The sequence below is a fragment of the Puma concolor genome, chromosome D4 (genome assembly GCF_028749965.1).
Source record: "Puma concolor isolate L17-30 chromosome D4, mPumCon1.1.hap2, whole genome shotgun sequence".
In the NCBI taxonomy this organism is placed as follows: Eukaryota; Metazoa; Chordata; class Mammalia; order Carnivora; family Felidae; genus Puma; species Puma concolor.
Window position 1 is genome coordinate 80,739,296 of NC_141679.1, and position 21,810 is coordinate 80,761,105.

Consider the following 21,810-nt stretch of genomic DNA (forward strand, 5'->3'; position numbering starts at 1 on the left):
GAGCCGAGGCGATTGGGCATATTGCTCCCTGGCCAGACACGAATCCAGAGGAGGTGGAGGGTCATACCTCTGGAAGACAAGATGAAAATTCGCGAGAAGCTGGAAGAAGGCGTGAGTAAAACCGACGTGGGGCGCCTGTTGGGCGTCAACGAATAGACCGTGCGCACCATTAGGAGAAACGCGAAGGCCATCAGGGCCGGCATGGAGACTGTGTCGCCTCTCCGCTCCAAGGTGCGGTGCATTCCCCGGCACGTAAACATCGAGAAGATGGAGATGGAGTTAGCCTTTTTGGGTGGAGGCCCAGACCATAGCGGGGCGGCCTCTGACGCTGAAGGCCGTCTGCAGCCAGGCCAAACGCATTTACAAGCAGCGGGTGGAAAACGACTGGGAAGGGCAGCCCGGATAAGTTTCATGGGAGCAAGGGATGGTTTGAGAAGTTTAGAAATCGCCACAGTCTGCGAAATTCGAGGTCGATGGGAGGGGAAGAAGCGCTGACTGCCCAGTCGGCATCCAAGTATGTCCAAACAACTCCAGAGACTGATCAGAGCTATGTGCCTCAACGGGTCTTCGATGCCAAGGACATGAGCCAGTTTTTTGGCAGTGCATGCCTCCACGTACTTTTAGGGAAAGAGACAAAAATCCGGAAAGCTTAGAGGAAGCTAAGGACAGGATTTCACTCATTTTTTGGTGCCAGTGCCGCCGGTGACCAAATGATAAAACCATTGCTGCTTTGTAAAGACCCTAATCCCACATGTCTTTTGGAAAAAGATAAAAACCGCCTTCTGTATTCTGGAGTTCACACCCCAAACCGCTGCCCTCTTTTTGGATTGGTTTCATAATTGTTTTATTCATCAGGCTGGGAGTTATTTAATAGAAAAAAAAAAAAAAATCTTGAGTTCAGAGTGTTGCTAATTTTGGACAGAGGTCCCAATCGCCCAGACTCATTTTTGGTTGCTCATCTTAATGTTGATACTGTGTTTCTCCCCCTGGAAGGCACTAGCTGTCTTCAGCCCTTGGATCAGGGTAGAATTGAAGCATTCGGGAGGTATTACACCAAGCGTATGTTTGACTGTATTGAAAAAAACCCTTGTCTTACTTTGAGAGGAACATGGCAACAGTACAACATTGCTGATGCTTTGGTAGTGATAAAAGAGTCAATGGATGATATAAGACCAGCTGCTCTTAATAAAGCCTGGTGGAAACTTTTGGATTATGTTGTGAATGATTATGCATGTTTCCCTAGAGCTAATGAAGAAGTTGCAAAAATCATGGAGTCTGCAACACGGATGGACTTTAACTTCATTGATATCGAACGGGGAAATTAATGAGGTGCTCAAGTTTCAAGCTTTGTTCATAACCGAAAGAGAGTCTATATCAATAAATATGGAAGAAGACAAGACCCTGGAACTAGAGGTAAAGATGAATCTAAGGAAACTGAATGCTTTCTTATGCCAGGCCTCAGACCTCATTGATGCTGCAAAGGATAGGGATCCTTTCCCGTATCGAAGTTTGGCCTTTAAAAAAGACTTCAATAAATTGTTATATACCTGTAAAGAGGTGCAAGAGAACCTTCAAAATAAAGCAAAGGAGTTGAACAAAGAAGACACAAAGAGGAGGTAGTGTGGGTGTAGAAGATGGATACAAAATCTGAGTCTGAAGGGGAGTCTGAATCTGAATCCCAAAAGGAGGAGAAGGTAGAGACAGAGAAAGAGGATAAGAAGCCTCCAGAAGAAGATCCTGGACCCTCAGGCATTGGCGCTGAGACTTACTGTATCTGAAGACTCTGCCAAAGCCATAAATGCAGAATTGGATTTTTGGAATCTAACCTTAGAATTGAATCTGGAGAGAGTAGAAGTGCCTGAGTTGAAGAAGTGAATCCAGAGGCGTTTTCTTCCAAATGATGACTCATGTCTTGCCATTCTTCCTCTCTTGTTCCAACATCACTTTCATCATGACCATGCTTATCATCAGCCACACATCTATATTGTTTCATCATTCCACAAACATTTACTGAGCATAAGCTATGTGGGGTCCCATGCTAAACTTGGGGACATGATCTCAGGAAGCCATCTCAGGATCTAAGGTAAATGGTCATTAACAGTGGCTACATTTCTTATTAATGTAATAGGTATAAAAGATCACAGTCTTGATTTATTTTTCTGGACTTTGGATATAACGGTTTTCTTAGGACCGCTCAGCTTTTTTTTCTGTAGCCCAGTTTTTCCACAGATGCTAAGTTCTTCAAACACAGGTGGAGATTTTTTTTTTTTCTTTTAACATTTATTTATTTTTGAGAGAGAGCAGGGGAGGGGCAGAGAGAGAGGGAGACACAGAATCAGAAGCAGACTCCGGGCTCTCAGCTCTTGGCACAGAGCCCAACGTGGGGCTCGAACCCACAAACCATGAGATACCATGGCCTGAGCCAAAGTTTGGACACTTCACCTACTGAGCCACCCAGGCGCCCCGAAATTTTCTGAGTTAACCATAATAGTAAGTATGAGACTACTTGCTTTTGAAAAGCTGACATGCTCTTAGATTTTCTACAACACTCTCACATTAATTGTCTTTATTAATCCTCACTTTAGACCTGTGAAGGATGTATTAGCCCTTCCTTTACCAAAAAGTCCACCAAAGCTCAGAGAGGCTATGTAATTTGCACGAGTCTTCACAGCTAAACATGTAAATGATAAGACTAGGGCTACAACTGATTTATTAACCACTTTGTCAGACGCTGCTAGGAAGTATGGGTTTTTAAGAAGTTACAGTCCCAAGGAATGAGATAGTAAGCAGATAATTAAACACAAAGGCTGTGAACCGGCAGCCTGCGATCCATATTTGGCTAACAGATGAGTTGTTTGGTCTACCCAGTGTAAAACAATTTTGAATTGGTTTCCAGCATTTCCCTGGCTGTTTAAGGTACTGTTTACATACAATAGAATTCACCAATATAACTGTGTAGTTGAATTTTTTTTAACACTTGTGTAACCACTACCACAATCAAGATACAGAACAGTTCCCTTCACTTTAAGTTTACTTGTATCCTTGTGTAGTCAGCTCCTTCCCCTGCCCCAGAAATCTCATTTAAAAATTAAGATATTTTCACATTAAAAAGCTGGATTTAAAAGTTGCAAACCCTGGCAATGGAGAGAACTTCGAGAACTGCATTCTCAAAGGGCAGCAGTCAGTCATTAGCTTGCTGCTTTTCTTATTTGTTTGCAGCTCCCCAGGGTTGATATAAAATGCTGCCGCAGAAGTGTGTACAAAGTGCCTTAGGGAAATAGAGGGCAGTGGGATCAACCTTGGAAAAAGCTGCATGGAGCATCTGGCCTGGAAAGATGAAGTTCACAGGACTTCCCAGAAGAGCATCTGGGAACAAATGTATTTTAAGCCAGGGAGAGTTAGAAGGGAGCTCCTGGGAGGAGGAGGTGCTGTGAGGGATAGGAAGGCAGCTGTGTGTGTGTGCGCACGCCTGTGTGCGTGTGCTTCACTGGTTATTTTTGGCAGGATAGGCCCCTATAAAGTGGAAGAGTTTTGTGTAGGTGTATTCGTGTTTGTGTGCCATGGTTTCTGAAAGTTTTATAGATCTAAGAAACTTCCATCTTTTTATCTGTACATGTGATGTGGGGATTTTTATCATTTTTTGTTGTTACAACGGGGAGGGAAAATTATTATTTTTATTTTTGTAGGAGTTATAGGTCTGCATTTGGTGCGTGGGCTTTTTGTTTCTAGGAAGAGAATCGCCTAGTGAGAATAATTACTCCCTCTTTCCCTGCCCCCTCACTATCTCCTTCTGGCCAGCCTGGCTGGGGCCTGGCTGAGCAGTGAGGCAGACAGCAGGTGGTGAGGGGATAGGGCATTTTAGGCCCTCAGTGCCCGCCCATCAGCTTGCAACTCAGCCTGAGGCCACAGTTCGCTACTGTGCTACTAAATTACCAGCGACGCCATGGACAGGCTGGGCTCCCGGTGTCCTCTGCCAGGCTACCTGCGGCCCTCTGTCCTTATATGCCTCCTGGTGAGTGCCCCATGCTACGACTCCATGAACTCTCTCACCCCTAAACCCCCAACCTGGGGATTGAGGGAAGAAACTGCATTTCTGTTTTCTGCTCCTGGGATTTTGAGCTGGGACCAGGCAGGTAGGAAGATCCCTGGAGACACTGCCCGGGTTCTGGAGATTGTAGCATGGTTCTGAAGATTTCCAGCAACCCTTCACTCCCCACCTTGTGAGGACGAGTGCCTGGGCTGTGTTTCATGGCGAGAGTTGTCCGGGAGGTGAAGGGGTGTCGCTGGTGAGTTCTCCTGTGAGGGTCACAGGGTAGATTCTTTGCCTCTTTCTCTTGCAGTTACCATCTTGTTTTTCTGCATTTGGGGAAGAGTTTTGTTTTCTCATCTATGAAATATCGTAAAATGTTGAGGTTGGAAGTGCCTACAGAGTACTTCTGGTGGTGGTGGTTGAGCGGGAGGTGGAAAGAACTGTAGGAAAGGATCAGAAGCCTTGCTACTTCCCTTTTGGGTGATTTCTTCCCCTCTCTGGCTCTTCCATCCCCCTTCTGAAAAATTGGCACAAATCAGTGGCTCTTAACCTTTTTAGGACTGTAGATTTTTTTGATTTGTGTGTTTGTGAGAAAGTGTATATAGATAAACACAATGTAGCACTCAACTCCAGAGTATCTTAGATTCCTTAAAACTAGGTCGATTACAAGGTTAGAACCACTGGGTGGTTTCTGAGGCCTCTTCTCTTCTGTCTTAACACTGATTTTAAAGTCAATCATAACCTCTTAAAAGCTGTGTGAATATTCCAGGACAAAAAAGGAAAAAGGCAGAATGAAATATGAACTGAAAGGTTCATATTTTAAACAAATGTAAAGTTAGAAAAAGTGTATAGTAAAAGGTAAGTATGAAAATGTTATAAAGACTTTAAAAATTATAGTAGATCTTTTTCCGTTACAATGTTTTTATTAGGGAATTCTGTGATGTGTGTATTGCCCATCAATCTTACTTTCATAGAATGCCACTTTGTAATATATTGTGGTCCACCCTTGGTTCCAAACTGACTTTTCATGCTTCTGACACGTTTTTGGTAGGTCCACAAACATTTCTCAAATCTGTACTCCCTGTCAAGGTTTGTAAAGTGCTGGGAACATAGAAATGAATGGGACTAAGGAGCTCATGCCCAATGGGGGAGACTTGTGCAGACAACTGTCTGTATTTCACTGTGATCAATGGAACAAGAGGATGTTAGCAGCAATCCTGGCCTCTACCTGCTAGATGCCGTAGCATCTCCTTCCCAGTTATGACAGTCAAAATTGTCTCCAGACATTGTCAGATGTCCCCTGGGCGGGGGGGAGTTGCCCCTAGTTGAGAACCACTGGAGTATGTGAAGCTGCCATGACCCCACTAGACCAATTCCTGGTCATTGCAGTTCAAAGAGTCCACAGTGGGAGGAAGAGCCTTGGTTTCAAGTCTTGGTTCTATCACAGAGTTCCTGTGTGTTCTGTCTCAGTTACCTTGTTTGGTAAATGAAAGGTTATCTTAGATAATAGCTGAGGGCCCATTTACCTCTTACTCTTAGCATTTTGATTGTGAGTTCATATGAGAGTTTCCAACACGTTTTAGGGGAGTTTGTAGTTAATCCTGTTAGCTCTGTTTTCCGCTGATACCTGCTGGCTGAAATGTCCCACATCTTCCCCAGGAGTGGCTTTTTTGATTGGGGGGATAGCCCACTGCCCCTTTTGTTTAGAGTCTGCTCTGGAAGCCACTTCAGAGTCATGTAGTTGACACCTTGCATGTTCCAGTATGTTCAGTTCTCTGCTCAAAGCAGCAGTGGGTGACTCCAGAGCCCTTTCTACTTCACAAGGCTATTCAGTCTTAATAACCACACATTACTGGTATATTAATTCACTAGTTTACAAATATTAACCTGCTGTGGCCATCAACTTTTCTGGGGATACAGTGATGAGCAAAGCACGTTCCCTTCCTCGACTGAACTCGTGATTACAAAGTAGTTTCTCTAGCTGGTTTGAACCCATGACAACTCTGAAGTAGGCAGCACAAGTGTCAGGATCTCCATTTTCTAGATAACATTTATAGAAGGGAGAAGAAGTAACTTGTTGAAGGCCACAGGCAGTTAGCAGTACTGGCAATAGGATTTAAATCCTGCTTTCTAGTGCCTTAATTTTTTTCTTATACTCTAATTGGGTTGTCATTAAAAAACGCACACATGCAATAAAAGCTTCATTGCACCGCCTGGTTCTTTTGTTCCTGCACGGTCACTGGTTTAGTTCAGAGGACTGGTATTTTGAATTGAGGTGTCGGTGGAGGTGGTAGGAGGGAATGAGAAACCCAACCCAGACAGGCCTCTAGTCAAACTGGAGCTCAGAACATAAAAACGCTGCTCAGGCCCTGCCAAGAAGTAGGAGCCAGGCCCCAGGCAATAATGTGGAAGGAGAGTTGGAGAACAGAGGCTTGTTTGAGTGAGGCCTGAGCCCTGGGCTGGGAGGCAGGAGAAGCGCGTTCCTGTTCAGCCTTGCCTGAGGCACACTGTGGCCCCTCCAAGTTGCCTCCATCCTCTTAATGGCTCTGTGGTATCCCCCAAGCAGAGAGCCCTGGATTGGAGACTGTTCATCAGTTGTTTCCAGTTCCTCTTATTTTAAAGTTTATCATTAAAATAGGATAATTCAGTCTTGAGTGTCTTTTGCTCTCACATTGTCACTGCCATCTTCTTTGCTCAAGTTGTTAAGGTCTGTTTCCTAGAACACTGTAGTGGCCTTTTAAATAGACTGCCTTCTGGTCCCTCCTCTCTCTTCTGTTACTTTACTCAGCTTGACCATGTTTATTACTCTCCTGCCTAAAAACCTACGAAAGCACCCTGTCACATGAGTGTAAACCCCAGACTCCTCTGTCTGACCCTTGTCTTTGTAAGTCTTGCCGGTCTTTCTTCCTCCTGATCTCATACCTGCAAACTAGATATCTGTCCCTAAATACCTCTCGACTTTGTATATATTGTCATTTGCTAAGAGTACCTCCCTTTCCTCTTGTAAACCTATTTATTGCTTCAGATCCAGCTTAGACGGTGCCTTCTCTTCAAAGGCTTTTCTGCTCCCTCAGGTACAGCCTTCCTCCAGGTCCCACCACCTCTCAGTTACAATAACACAGGTCACATTACTTTGAATTAGGCTACCTTTTCCACTGGACTACCCACAGTGCCTGCACATATACAAATGAATGGAGGTGAAATTAACTCCCTAAACATCAGCAGATGTAAGAGCTTATCATTACTAATAATCCCCATGGGATAATAGCAGTTCAGTGGTTGCCAGTTGGCTTTACCTCCAGTAGTAGCTCTGTCAATAAGAATGGGTTTCTGCTCATCCAGACTTGATTCCTAATCCTGGCTTCACCAGTTAAAAAAGCTACGTGAGGGGCACCTGGGTGGCTCAGTCGGTTAAGCGGCCGACTTCAGCTCAGGTCATGATCTCGCGGTCCGTGAGTTCGAGCCCCGCGTCGGGCTCTGTGCCGACAGCTCAGAGCCTGGAGCCTGCTTCGGATTCTGACCCTCCCCCGTTCATGCTCTGTCTCTCTCTGTCTCAAAAATAAATAAACGTTAAGAAAAAAAAAGCTACGTGATCTTGATTTCTTTATCATTTTTTTTATCACCTGCAAAATGCAAATTTTTAGACATGAAATATTTAGGCATGAAAATAGGAAAATATTTAGGCATGAAAACTTTGTTTAAGCACCAGAGCTCCATACAGATACCAGGAATTACTTTGTGGATGGGGAATGGGGATGAAAAAATGATGCTTAGCCTTGGTTCCAATGTGCTTGAGCCGGCAGATAGCGAAGTGGCCGTGTCACTGCTGACCTGTGTTTTTCTTTCCCCACCATGTAGATCCTGGCAGCTTCTTTCCTGTCCTATCCAGTGCTCAGGACCCTTAGCCTGCAGCTCCATTCAGCTATCACCGGCAGCTACGTATCCGGCACTTACTCCATCGTCTTTGTCAACTGTCCCAACGAGCAGATTGCCAGAGATATTGCCAGGTCTCGTGAAGAGGCTCGGGTGCTGCCCCAGGAGGCTGGGGGAGCTACCGGGATGCTCCACGGTGGCCACTTTGGGCTCCCTCTCTTGCTTCTGACAACCCTGTGTGTCCACTACGCAGCTGTCAGCTTGGGGTGATAAGAGGACCACGGCTGAATGACTCCCCCCCCCCCCCACCCCCATGGATCCTGCTCCTGGGCCTGAAAATGTTGAGTGGCACATGGGGGCATTTAAGGGATATGAGGTGTAGAGAGTCAGGTGGCTTGCCCAGGGTGTTAAAGTCAGAGGATGGGGGGACTTTGCAGGTTGAGAATTTTTGTCTTATAATTCTTGACTCCGCTGTCTTCTTGGAGATACTCTCCTAGCTTAGTACCAGAGGTGCTCACCATGACAAGTGAGGGCAAAGAGGCTGTTCAAATACTTGGCAATTTTCTAAAGGCAGCTATGGTGTGGTGCGAAGAGCACTGGACTTAGAATCAAACGTTCAGGATTTGAATGTTGGCTGTGCTACTTAGCTAACTGTGTGATCTTGGGCAAGTTGTTTTCTTTCTCAAAGCGTTAGATTTCTCAGTATAACATAACATCATGCCACTTACCTCACAGGGCTGTCGTGAGGATTAAAGGAGAGGAAATATGTGCAATTCTTACCCCACTAACTTGGATGTAATAGGTACTCATTAAATGTTTGTTGGCTATGAATCCCCCCCACCCCCCGTACTCTTTTTTATAGATACAGCTTTGAAGAGGGTTAGTGGGTCTAGAGGGTAATGAATTTGGCTTTTTACTTTGTAGCTCAGCATTCTTGAAGTCTGATGATAGACTAAGTTACAGTCTTTTAAAATGTTGAATCTGGTCTTTGGGGACACAAAGCCCCCCAAATTGTTGGTCACAGATTAACCTTGCAATTTATTCAATTCTCTTTCCCCCAACTAGAATGTCTATTTTTCCTTCATTAATGTTACCTTTGGAGAATAGCCTTGTCTAAAGTTTTTCTTTTTTTTTTTTTTATTTGTTTTTGAGAGAGAGAGAGAGAGTGGGGGCAGGGCAGAGAGAGAGAAGAGACAGAGGATCTGGAACAGGCTCTGTGCTGATAGCAGAGAGCCCAGTGCGGGACTCCAGCTCAGGAACTGTGAGATCATGACCTGAGCCAAAGTTGGATGCTCAACCAACTGAGCCACCCAGGTGCCCTGAGAATAGCACTTGTCTAAAAGAACCTGTGATTACTCCAGAAATACAACCATAATATTTAGCAGCTAGAAACTGAAATCCTTTCTGATGCTTCTGGTATGCCCAGGGTCTGTGCTAAACTGTCTCGACCCCTGGATCAGCCAGTCTGGGTCCTGTCAGAGAACTATCAGCTGACATCTGTGAGGTGGGGTGTTGGGAGGAAAAGGATTCTAACACCTGGGTCCTAACTAGTTGGAAGGCCAGCTCAGTAAATGTATCAGTGTCAGCTTGGGGAGGGGTCTTTATTGCCTTCTTGCCTCCGGGGTTCTGATGAGAAGTCAGGTGTTTATTGGGGTCTCGTTCCTTTGTAGATAATACTTTTTCTCTCTGATAGTTTTTAGGAGTTTCTATGTTTTTAAAAAAAATTTTTTTAATGTTTTATTTATTTTTGAGACAGAGACAGAGCATGAGCAGGGGAGGGGCAGAGAGAGAGGGAGACAGAAGCAGGGGAGGGGCAGAGAGAGAGGGAGACAGAAGCCAAAGCAGTCTACAGGCTCTGAGCTGTCAGCACAGAACCCGATGCAGGGCTCGAACTCACAAACTGCGAGATCATGACCTGAGCCAAAGTCGGACGCCCAACCGACTGAGCCACCCAGGTGCCCCATGGAGTTTCTATCTTTTTAAAATTTTACTCTAGAGAGAGAGAGCGTGCGATCAGGAGAGAGGAGCAGAGGGAGGGAGGGAGAGAGACAGACCGAGAGAGAGAGAGAGAGAGAGAGAGAGAGAATCTCAAGCAGCTCCATGCTCAGCATGGAGCCTGACACGGGGCTCAGTCCCACGACCCTGGGATCATGACCTGAGCTGAAATCAAGGGTCAGATGCTCAACCAACTGAGCCACCCAGGTGTCCCTCTTTTTTTTTTTTTTTTTTTTTTTTTAATTAGGAGTTTCTATCTTAATGTTCAACTGTTGGTTTGGTAAATATTCTCTTTTTATTCTTTCTCTGTCCTTTTCCTGTAACTCCTAGTTAGGTACATGTTGAATTTGCTCTCTCTGACTGAACTTCTATATTTTTCTGTTTCTTTATTCTATGTACTAGGAGAATTTTGGAGCAGTGTCCTCTTTTATTTGTTTTTCAGCTGTTTTGCTATTCAGCCCTTCTATTGATTATTTTGTTTAAACATTTACAGTTTTTTTAAAATTTTTTAAAATTTATATCCAAATTAGTTAGCATATAGTGCAACAGTGATTTCAGGAGTAGATTCCTTAATGTCCCTTGCCCATTTAGCCCATCCCCCCTCCCACAACCCCTCCAGTAACCCTCTGTTTGTTTTCCATATTTATGAGTCTCCTATGTTTTGTCCCCTTCCCTGAGGAGGACATTTTTGTTTCCCTTCTCTTATGTTCATCTGTTTTGTCTCTTAAAGTCATCATATGAGTGAAGTCATATGATTTTTGTCTTTGACTAATTTCACTTTGCATAATACCCTTCAGTTCCATCCACGTAGTTGCAAATGGCAACATTTCATTCTTTTTGATCACTGAGTAATGCTTCATTATATATATATACCACATCTTCTTTATCCATTCATCCATCGATGGACATTTGGGCGCTTTCCATACTTGGCTATTGTTGATAGTGCTGCTATAAACATTGGGGCGCATGTGCCCCTTCGAAACAGCATCCCTGTGTCCCTTGGATAAATACCTAGTAGTGCAATTGCTGGGTCGTAGGGTAGTTCTATTTTTAGTTTTTTGAGGAACCTGCATCTGTTTTCCAGAGTGGCTGCACCAGCTTGCATTCCCATAGAGTTTTTTTTTTTTAAATAGTTTAACCAACTGCTCTTCTTTCATAATTGCCTGATCATATTTTATGGATGCAGTAACCTTGCTTTGTCTTTTATGGATATTAATTATACTTAATTTATGTTTAATTTTTTTCAGCCTTCTTGACATACAATTGACATACACAACATTGTTAAATTTAAGGACCACGTGATACTTAATGTAAATATACAACACTAAACAATTACCCCAGTAAGGTTAGTTAGCACATTCATTACCTTCCCTAGTTCTCTTGCGTGTGGGTGTGTGTGGTGAAAACTTTGAAGATTTGCTCTCAGCAACTTTCAAGTGTACACAGTTCTACTTATTTTAAAATCTTGGCTTTGAATGTCCTGTTAACTGGTTCTCTTGTGTAAATTCTTCTGTTTGTTGAGTTTTTGTCTCTCTTGGTTACTGACCTTCCTCAATTACCTTGTGATTAATTGTGACCTCTCTCATCTTTTTAGTCGTGCTTGTGGGGAAGTGCAGAATGGCTGCAAGGACACGCAGTGCTGTCTCCAGTGTGAGTGCGCACTGGGGGGACGTTCACCTGGCCGGGGTGTCCTACTGACTGGTCTTCTGGCACACTTTCCGCTCCTGCCTGGGGACAGACACTCCATTACTGCTGCCTGGGCCCTGGGAGATTTTGGGGGTCCGCCTCTGCTGCGGCGTCCCAGCTACCCACCTTGGTGGTTGCCTCCGCGTTCCTGCCTGCTCTGGTTCCCGTCCCCTTCAGACGGGGACTGTTGCTCTCATCTCCCGTGGCAGCTCCCCTGCACGCTCCCATTCGTGTCTCAGGACTGCCCTTTCTTCTTTGGGGCTTCCCCACAGTTGTTGGTACGCAGCGCGTTCTTACCGTGTGCTGGCATGGCTGAGCAACAGGTATTTCCTGTCGCTTCTAGGCTTTGGTGTCAAAGGGGAGGATGGAGTATCTGTCTAGTCTGTCCGGTCGGACTGGAAGTCTCAAGTGGAGCCTTTAGGGATGTGGCCGTGGAGCTCTCACTCAACCTATTTTGTTTGGTATTTTTTATTAGTGGTTTGGATAGAAAAGAGGCAGCCAGGTGTAGTTTCCAGGCTTTGTAGAAGCAGAGTAGATGGTACGTGATGGGGAGGGCCCGTCACCAGGAGCAGGCAGGAAGCCCAGCCTGAGCTACAGAACCAGCAGCGAGACCGCATCTCTCAGCTTCAGTTGGTGTGGTGGTCTTTCTTCTTTCGCGTTCTTTAAAGTTTAGTCTGCTGCCTCTCAGTTCTGGGTCAGTTCAGTTCTGGTTCTTGGCAGTGTTCTTAGATCTCTTCATTGACAGACACGTTCTTAGCTAGAAAAGTGATCTAGAAACATCTCTTGTTGGGGCCAGAGTATAAATCCTGAATGTTGAACTGGGAGACCTGGATTCTAGTGTCCTCTCTGCTTCCCACTCCACATACGGCCTTACACAAGTCGTCTTCTCAGGGCTTCGACCTCCTGTAGATAAGAGGGAAGTGGATCAGATCAAGGGTGCAAACACAAATACCCACAAGCAGGCCCCTAAATGAGCAAGTGGGCTGGGGTGTGATGAGGGACGGCGATGGTAGATAGCAGCCCTGACTCTTCTGCACACTGGGAGGAAGGAGGGCAGTGGGAATGTGTGGACCTGAGAAGTGGATGTCACCTCGAGGGAATAGCCACTGCTCAGCTCTAAGTAAATGTGACCTTGGAGGACAGTATGTCCAATGTTACAAGACTCACTTTCTGGTGAGAAACAAGGTAATCTATTTTTTTTGATGTTTATTTTTGAGAGAGAGAGAGAGAATGCACACGCATACACACACAGCAGGGGAGGGACAAAGCGAGAGGGGGACAGAGGATCCGAAGCAGGCCTGCGCTGAGTGAGCCGGATGCAGGGCTCGAACCCATGAAACCATGAGATCATGACCTGAGCCAAAGTCGAACGCTTAACCGAATGAGCCACCCAGATGCCCTGATAATCTCTTACTTTTTGAGTGTGAAATATCCTGATAGTAAATATTAGTAACAAAATCAAGAATTTTTAAAATGCCACAAGAGCCAGACCACGTATGTGGTTTGTGATTCACTAGTCTGTGAATTTGGCAGTTTCTCGAGGCTCTACGCGTCTCTATCTTCTGCTGTCCTCGGGTGAGCGTGAGGACCTCAGCTGCCACCTGTGACTCGCTGCTTGTCTTGGTGTGTGTGTGTTAATCAGTCAGCTAAAGTTCTCTCTTGCTCTCACACTCTCTGGTTTTGGTTTTTGGCCACAGGGGCTTTTTGAATAACATAGCCCTCCACGTTTCTAGTCTTTTACCCATGGACAGGTTGCCGTGACAGTCTCTGAGGAGCTCACCTTCTGGGCCTATGAGACAATGGAATTATTTTTTTTTTAAGGTTTAATTCACCCCCTGTGTTTCCTTGCCACAGTCAGGACCAATAAAATGTACTTTCTCAGCGGACGATTGAGTGAGCAAGCCTTGCAGCAGGTGCTTAAACAGATTTGTGCCATGTGTCTCTCCTTACAGTCAGGGATTTATTTATCTCTGGAACTTTCCAAGGGACTGTCACAAAATGTGGAGCCTTAAATAGAGCCACGTTCAGCCTGGAACTCACGGAAGAGAAAGTAGGTCAGTTCTCTTGGCAACAGCTGAGGGCAGGAGGTATCAGTGAGCAGGGCTCAGGGTCCAAGCACTTCGGAGAATAGATCAGGCCCCCTTGGCTGCCTGAGACCTGAGAAATGTTTGTCAAGGCCTGCCTGATTTGAGGGCTTGAGGTTTTGATGTCTGAGAACGCCTCTTTGCGTTGATGACTTGGCGGTGCTCCTGTTTCCGTGACACCTGTACTAATTCAAGTGCATTTGATTGTGTTCATCAGGGTTCTGCACAGGAATCAGACTATCAGACCAGGGATTCCAACCTATGATCTGTCAAAAAACAAAAAAATCTTACAGGTCTGCAAAGGTGATGATTGTGCTTTGAGGCCTGTGGTTTCTAAACCTTTACATAAATTAAGAGGTGAAAAGAAGTATGATGGGTTTTTGCTTTTATTTGGAGTTGTATCTGATCTGTGTGGTCACGTGGGTATCTACAGATCAGAAGCAGTGTCAGCCGGATACATATCAGACAAAAGCAGAAGATGGTGATAGAATAAAATGGGTTCTTGACTGAAAGGTTTGGAAACCGCTGACTGAACCTATCCTGTTACTGTAACTATACAGCAGGAGAGGCAGCCTGAGTCAGGGGGACATGCCTGTCTTGGACAGATGCTCGAATACTTACTCTTGGAATGAAAGAATGTGGTTAAAGTCACACAACCATCCACTGCAGGGTCAGGAACAGAATCCAGGTGTTGTGCTCTGTCCAGTGTTAATCTGTTCCCCTTCCCCTGGGCCTGTCCTTAAAACTGCCTTCCCATAGCTATTTCTCTACCTTCCTCCCCATCCAGGGGAGGACTTATAAATAGCACTGTCTTTAGAAGTTCTGTGCCTGGTGGTTATGGAATGTGCTGGTTTGAGGAGGAAGGGGCCCTCTAAATGGTTATCTACGTAAACTCTGGTTTCCTGGGAAATTCCCAGGAACTCCTGTCCCTTGTCCCTTTTCTTAAGACGCTGGGTACTTACCTTGGTGATGGTCTCTCTCTCTCTCTCTCTCTCTCTCTCTCTCTCTCTCTCTCTGTCTGCTTTAGGGCTATACTGGATAAGAAGCTGGCTGCCTCTGTGAACATCCTGCCCAAGGCATCCTCACTGTGAGTTTTGCTGTGGCCTGTGGAAGAATGTGGGAGTGCGAGGTCAGGTACTGGCTGGTGGGAAGGACAACGAACTAATGGGAAATTGTCAAAGAACAACTCAAAGGCATTTGATTAACGAACAGTTCATTGTTAATTTATATTCAGAGGAAATAACCTAGTGGATTTATGTCAACCAATAAAAGCAAAAATAGGCTATGTAAACAGAAGGGTGGAAAAAAATTGTAGTTTAGGAACAATGAATCTTGTTTGCACATTCTTTGTTTAAATTTTTTTTTTTTTAAGTTTATCTTGAGAGAGAGAGACAGAGACAGAGACAGAGACCGAACACATGAGCGGCTGAGGGCCAGAGACAGGGAGACAGTGAGAATACCAAGCAGGCTGTACACTGTCAGCACTGCCCCAGCTCGGGGCTCAAACCCATGAACCATGAGATCATGACCTGAGCTGAAGTCAAGAGCTGGATGCTTAACCAACATTCTTTGTTTAAATTAGTTAGCTTGTTATTAGCAAAGAAGTCAGACTGGGGGTACTTGAGTGGCCCAGTCAGGTTAAGCGTCTGACTTCAGCTCAGGTCATGATCTCACAGCCTATGGGTTCGAGCCCCACGTCAGGCTCTGTGCTGACAGCTCAGAGCCTGGAGCCTGCTTTGGATTCTGTGTCTTCCTCTCTCTCTGCTCATTCTCATTCTCTCTCTCTCTAAAATAAATAAACATTAAAAAAAAAAAAAAAAAGTCAGACCAGACATTCCATCCCTGAGTAAGCCTATTAAGATATCAAGGAAAATAATTCCTGTCCCTTTTGAATTCTGTGGGAAACTCAGAGGTTAGCTTATGTGACAAGCTGCTTCTTTGTAGTGTCTGCTTCTCATTTTGTTAACTCCCTCACAGGAGTTAATCCTGGTTGTACCATTTCCCTTATCAAAATATCTCAGCCTCCCAGTACTAGCTGTGCAAGATTTGTCTTATGCCTTGATATCTCTGATCAGCCTGTTTCTCATCTCCTTCCTCCCCTGGTGGGGGAGAGGGAGAGAGAGAGAGAGAAATAGTGTCTACTCTGAAGGTCAGAGCAGGAAAGTGCTGTGTTATGAAAGCCCCCTCCACACCTCCAGCAACGCCCTCCCCTCAGTGGCTCACATCTGTCTGTAGCTGTAGCTCCCAAGTGTGGCTGTGGGTTTTTTTTAATTTTTTATCTTTATTTATTTTTGAGAGAAAGAGACAGAGTGCAAGCAGGGGAGGGACACAGAGAGAGGGAGGCACAGAATCTGAAGCAGGCTCCAGCTCTGAGCTGTCAGCACAGCCAAATGTGGCTGTGTTTTAGAGGCCTGAGCTCCATTCTGGAGCTGCTACTCAGTCATTCTCCCTGGGGGTTGGGCCTGGCTCACTGAATTTTAAAAAAATTATGTAAGTGATTCACATAAAGCCAGTGCTTGGGAACTAGAACAGCATTTCAGCCTGGCATTCCCTTCATACGTCCATCCTTTTTATAATCAATCCCTTCACCACAGTGCCGATGGCCTAGGTCATCTTGGGCTTGCCCTGGGTCAGTGTAGATATTCTCAGGCCAAATTTCTTTCCCTGCCAGTGATGCTGTTTTTGTGTTCTTTTCTCAACATCGTTATTGACTTTTTTTTTTTTTTTTAACTTTTGGGCCTGTTTCTTTCCATATGTTATAAAGCTCACTTTTTCCCTGAAGCCTCCTGTGTTTTTTTAGTTCTCCATTTGTGGGTTCTCCACTTAAAGAGTCAGTAATAAAAGTAGCAGTCCAAAGGATGGGAGGGGCCTGGAAGTCATGACTATAGGATGAGCACAGAAAGAGCTGGAAATGCCCAATTTGGAGGAGAGAAAACAGGAGTTTCTGTAGGGCTGTCCTGAGGTGGCTCTTCATGTGGAAGTTAGGGAAAACAACTGGGTGGCAGACGTTGGCATACCGGAAGGAAAACCATCTCAGGTGAAAGCCTGTAAGGTAGATCGATGGACTTCTTCAAGAGATAAAATGTTCAGACAGCTACTAGAAGCATGCATTAGAATGATTGGACTCGATGACCTCTGGGGACTTGGCCAATTATAGACATTTTTGTGTGGGGTTGGAAGGATTTTAAAGTCTCCACCTTGGTAAGCCACCTAATTGGGCCAGGTTTGGTATCTCCTGGGCTCTTCTTGTGAGCATCATAATTTGGTTCTGTTCTCTTCTCCAGGTACTTTTGGAATGGAGAAATAGAAGAAGCCACTGAAATCCTGTTGGTGAGTGAGGATGGGGGGGTGGGGGGGGTTGGGGCCTCGATGGAGAGTGAGACCAAGGTTCCAGTTAAAAATGAGCAAAGATCAACTGCTTGAGGTTCCTGCCTCACATCAGGTGCCCTAGGTTAATCTGCAAATGCGACGGTGCCCGGTGACCTGGATGACTGCCGTCTCCAAAATGGCCAGATGAACGAGTAGCTGCATGGCTGGGGCCAAGGTCCTTCCTAAAGCAGGGATTTTTTTTTTCTTTTACAGCTAATAAAGACAAAGACTTCCAAGGTCCGCATGCTGTTCAGCTATATCAGGTAATGCTGGTGTGTCTTTTCAGCCAGGGATGTCCTGGGAACTAAGTGAATGAGCTTGAAAAGCAAGAGACCTAGAGCCTAGTCACCAATCTCTCATATGACCCTGGGCATGTCCCTGTCCCTCAGATTCTCCAGCTATAAAATGAGAGGCTAGAGTGAGTGAATGGAGACAGTAGTTCTCAAGATTTTGGTCTTCGGATCCCAGGGGAGCTTAAGGTTATATTAAAGTTTATTGCATTAGAAAGTAAAACTACGAAATTAAAAAAATGTTTTAGTTCATTTAAAATAATAACAATACAACTGTTCTATATAAACATAAGTAATACATTTTTATGGGAAGTAACCATATATTCCAAGAAACAAAGTGAGAAAAATGGCATCATTTTATATTTTGGCAACATCTGGCTTGTTGAGAAGGCTGCGTCTCCTCAGAAAACATACTCCCTCTTAAGTACTGGGACACTTTTACGCTCATGATGATAAACTCAAACTTTCAAACTTCTAATTTTTGCTTGAAAACATGAATTTTTTTTCCTCAACAAATGGTATCAGTTGTCTTCATTTGAGTGATCGGCTCACTTTGTTCACATTAGAGAAAAACGTCTGCCTAATGCTCAAACCACAGTAACCAGCATTTGTAAACATGACAGACAAATTATGGTCACTCAGGCTTGAAATTAAAAATGGTGTTCCATGAAAAAAAGTGCAGTTTGTTTAGTTTGGCTTGTGGCTTCAATGGGCAGACAGGTTTAAGACAACATTGAACTTCAGTATCCGGCAGAAGTGCTTTAATGTGCACTTTCCATTTCGTCATTAATGAGACAGGGACTCCAGGGCTGAAGTGCAATAGCAATAGCGATCTTCGCTGTTTTATTGAGGATGTTCTTGAGTGAACGTGACTTTTCTGAAGCCCGAGCGTGCGGTGGAGAAGAGCACCGTGAGGCTCATACACTGTGGTGCCACTGCCTTGCCGCGTGCTGAGGTGCCAGCAGTCTTACTCGGCATTGTTTTGCACCAGCAAGCAGTGCAGGGGTCAACACAGTAAGAAGATTAATAGAAAATTAGTATTTTTCGGGGCGCCTGCGTGGCTCCGTTGGTTAAGCGGCCGACTTCAGTTCAGGTCATGATCTCGCGGTTCGTGGGTTCGAGCCCTGCATCCCACTCCGTGCTGACAGCTCTGAGTCTGGAGCCTGCTTCATATTCTGTGTCTCCCTCTCTCCCCTCCCCGCCCCCCCCAACTCTCTCTCTCTCTCTCTCTCTCAAAATAAACATTAAAAAAATGAAAACTAGTATTCTTCTGAAAACAGTTTTGGCCTCATGGACCTGGCAGAGTGTTGGAATTCCCCAGGGGTCAGTGGGCCTCACTCTGAAAACTGCTGGTCTAGATTGGTGTTCACGGTATGGTTTGGGGAGTAATTGGCATCACCTGGAAGCTTGCTAGGACTGCCTCCTCACTGTCACCCCAAACTAAGGAGTCAAACTACAGTTTAACAAGATCCCCATGGGATTCCTATGCACGTTAAAGCTCGAGAAGCGCTGGCTTAAATCATTGATGCTTGGGGCGCCCGGGTGGCTCAGTTAAGTGTCCGACTTCAGCTCAGGTCACGGTCTCCTGATTCGTGAGTTCCAGCCCTGCGTCGGGCTCTCTGCTGTCAGCACAGCTTCGGATCCTCTGTCCCCCCTCTCTCTCCGCCCCTCCCCAACACATGTGTGCTCTCTCTCTTCCTCTCAAAGGAAAAAAAAAAAATCAGTGATTCTTGGTGGTGGCACAGCAGCTCTTACTACTAACGTGTTAAAACGGTCTTATTCTGTGTGTCCAAACACTGCCTTCATACACACACTGAGTTCTGTATGTCTGCTAATAAAAACACATACGTGAGGGAGCTCCGTTTCTGTTTCCTAGAGGGGATGCTAGGGGATGGTTTTTGAATCATTGAATAAACCCAATAAGATCTTAAAAAAAAAAAAAAAAAAAAAACAGAAAACAAACACACTGATGTGTGCCCTGAAATAAGAAAATGCATTATCCTTGGTCACTGGATAAAATCACCCCAACTCCAAATGTTTAGGCACGCGTGCATGTGTTGTGATTTACTATGCATGCTGTCTCATGAAAATTTTACAGTGCCTCCTTCATTGGAAAGGAAGCAGGGATTGTTCCCCACATTTGACAGATGGGGGACTGAGGCCCAAGGCCTCATATCTCTTCAGTCTAAGAAGCAAAAAGAACTTGTGTTGTGTGCCGAGGGCCAGGTGAAAGGAATGGAGAGAAAGAAGAGCTTCCTATGGGTTTGGATGGTCGAGGAAGATCCCTGGAAGAAGATCAGTGGTTGAGCTGGGCTTTGAAGGATAGACGGGCTTGTAAGTGACGAACAGAGAACTTTCTTGGAGGAGAAGACAATGCAGAGATACGGGGGGTCGTTTGGGGAAGGCACAGCGATGAGCATGGGATAGTGATACAGACAGTAACTGCCATGTAATGAATGCATGCAGTGCCCATCGGTACGCCAGGTAAGTGCCTTCTGTGCCTTGTCTCACTCCCCAGCAGCCCAGTCACATAGGTACTATTTTGACACCCTTTTTTTAGGGCCTGTGGAGAAATGAAGTGATTTGTCCACGGTCACACAGCTACAAGAGGCAGGCTTAGAATTGGAACCCATGACCGGGAGACTCTAAAGCCATCTGGCCCACCTCATTCCTTGTTGACAAATGGGAAACAGGGCCAGGAGCAGTGGCCCATGGGCCTGGGCAGGTGGACCACGGTAGATGGCGGTAGATGGCAGCCTCACAGGAGGCTGGCCGGTTGGGTTTAACTGCATAGGCTGATTCTCATCATAGTCACTCACAGGGCTCTGCTTTCTTTCCAAAGGTTGGTGCATCCTTTTGAAATCCCAGAGGTCTTCAGCCTTCCCATGGACCAAGGAGATGTGCGCTATCTAAAGTGGCTGGAGGAGGGCACGGGGGAGGACTGAGTGGGGGCGGCTCGTTGCAGGTCCCGCCGGCTGCCTCTAGCCTGCAGCAGCCGCCCTCTGGGGAGGCGGGGGGCCTCTAGCTGCCTCCTCGCATCTCTGGAGCCTGTGTCTGTGCCAGCGCGGAAGAGCTGAGGAACTTGAGGAGGTGAAGGTCTGAGGCCCCCGAGGCTGGAGGAGGAGGCCGGGTTGGTCGGGCCATGCAACGCAATGGAACTGGATTCTGAGTGCTTCATGCTTAAAGGTGGCCAGGGGGTGGGAGGGTGAGGGCAGTTATATGGGGGGGGGGGGGGGGGGAGGGACCAGGGGAGATGGCAGTGAGGGTGACGTTTGTCATCTCCTGCAGTTACTGGGCCTACCTTGGGTGCCCAGGATGCAGGAAGAAGACCTGGTGACCTGTTCATCCGGTGTGTGGGATGAATGTCACTTTCTAGGGGAGCTGGCAAGCACTTTATCCAAAAGGATGAATTGCTAATGGTGGGGTTTCAGGGACAAGCAGGGTTATTTTTTGTAACTAAAGATGGTATTTGTTATTCCTGAATGGTGGGAATGGGCTTTGTGATTGGGGATAGGACTGCAGGAGTATTAGGGCTTAGACACAGCTTTGTGGGTGGATATAGGTCTAGACTCCTCCTAGCCTGAATGTGACAGGTATCAGAAGGTTCTGGTGCCTTGCTCATTAGAGACCTAGGTTCTGAGCCCAGGGTACTAACCTGGTCACTTGAGCATTGAAACTGAGCATCCTAAAGTAGGAAAGAACCTTGGGGAACTGCTAGACTAGGGTTTTTCAGACTTGTTCCCCTGAGCTAGCGGTCCACAGAAGGTACGGTACCCTGGGTGCTTCCTGGGTGGGGTAAGGGTATGAGACCTGCTCCCCACCCGTACCTCAACCAATATATACCTCAACCAGTAGAACTGTCTTGTATCACTTTTATGTATTGAACTCCCTTGTAAGTTTTTTTGAGTTTTCTTTGATAAAAGCTGGTAAACCAGGGGTCTAAGCCAGTCTCCATTTTATAGATTACCAAAGGAACTGAACTGCACTGAGGTCTGGCAAGGGGGTGGCGTGTTAAGAACGGTAAAGCCAAGACCGCTCACCGTGTGTCTGGTACTCTGCTATGCCTGCTCCCGGGTGTCAGGTGAAAGAGGGCAGGGGAGGCAGCACCCCTTTAGGGTGAGGAGAAAGATTGACCTAGGTTCCCTCCCGGAATCTGTCACGAGGTAACCCCACTCTGGGGAGACTGTGGGGTCCACAGGCCTCTTTGGTATCCTGGGTCTTCCCAGAGGGAAGGATATGTGCAGAGCTAGTGCCAGGCTCGAGTTCTGACACCTACTGTGCTTCTTGAACCTTAGTTCCTCCAAATATAAAATGGAGGCTCTCCCAGGGCCCTTTGGGAACACCTTGTAGGGACTTAAGGCCGAGGCCCTTCCAAAGCTCCAGAGGATCCTTTTTTGATAGCCAGTAGGGATTTTGGAGGGCTACCTCAGGAGAAGGACAGAGAGAATGATACTGGTGATGTCCCTTTTTACAACAGATGTTT

At 45.9% G+C, this 21,810-nt stretch overlaps 1 protein-coding gene across 8 annotated transcripts; it reads left to right on the top strand.

The window, feature by feature from the left end:
• The first annotated feature begins 94 nt into the window (after positions 1-94).
• On the top strand, positions 95-20,518 carry LOC112851416 (protein CutA homolog). Of its 8 annotated transcripts, none has more exons than XR_015242991.1 (6): positions 95-231; positions 1,244-2,083; positions 7,889-8,243; positions 14,696-14,755; positions 16,953-16,998; positions 17,251-17,296. XR_015242991.1 is itself a non-coding variant. In XM_025914958.2 (6 exons), the coding sequence occupies exons 1-6, from the start codon at positions 3,944-3,946 to the stop codon at positions 20,270-20,272; spliced, it is 477 nt and encodes a 158-aa protein (XP_025770743.1). In that variant the 5' UTR covers positions 2,090-3,943; the 3' UTR covers positions 20,273-20,518. The 8 variants fall into 8 exon arrangements, 2 of the variants coding, with proteins under 2 accessions (XP_025770743.1, XP_086539988.1); XR_015242990.1 differs by lacking the exon at positions 95-231 and adding an exon at positions 20,170-20,211 and having other exon boundaries at positions 261-2,083; positions 14,696-14,802; positions 17,251-17,300; XM_025914958.2 differs by lacking the exons at positions 95-231; positions 1,244-2,083 and adding exons at positions 2,090-4,012; positions 20,170-20,518 and having other exon boundaries at positions 7,889-8,037; positions 17,251-17,300.
• The last annotated feature ends 1,292 nt before the right edge of the window (positions 20,519-21,810 follow it).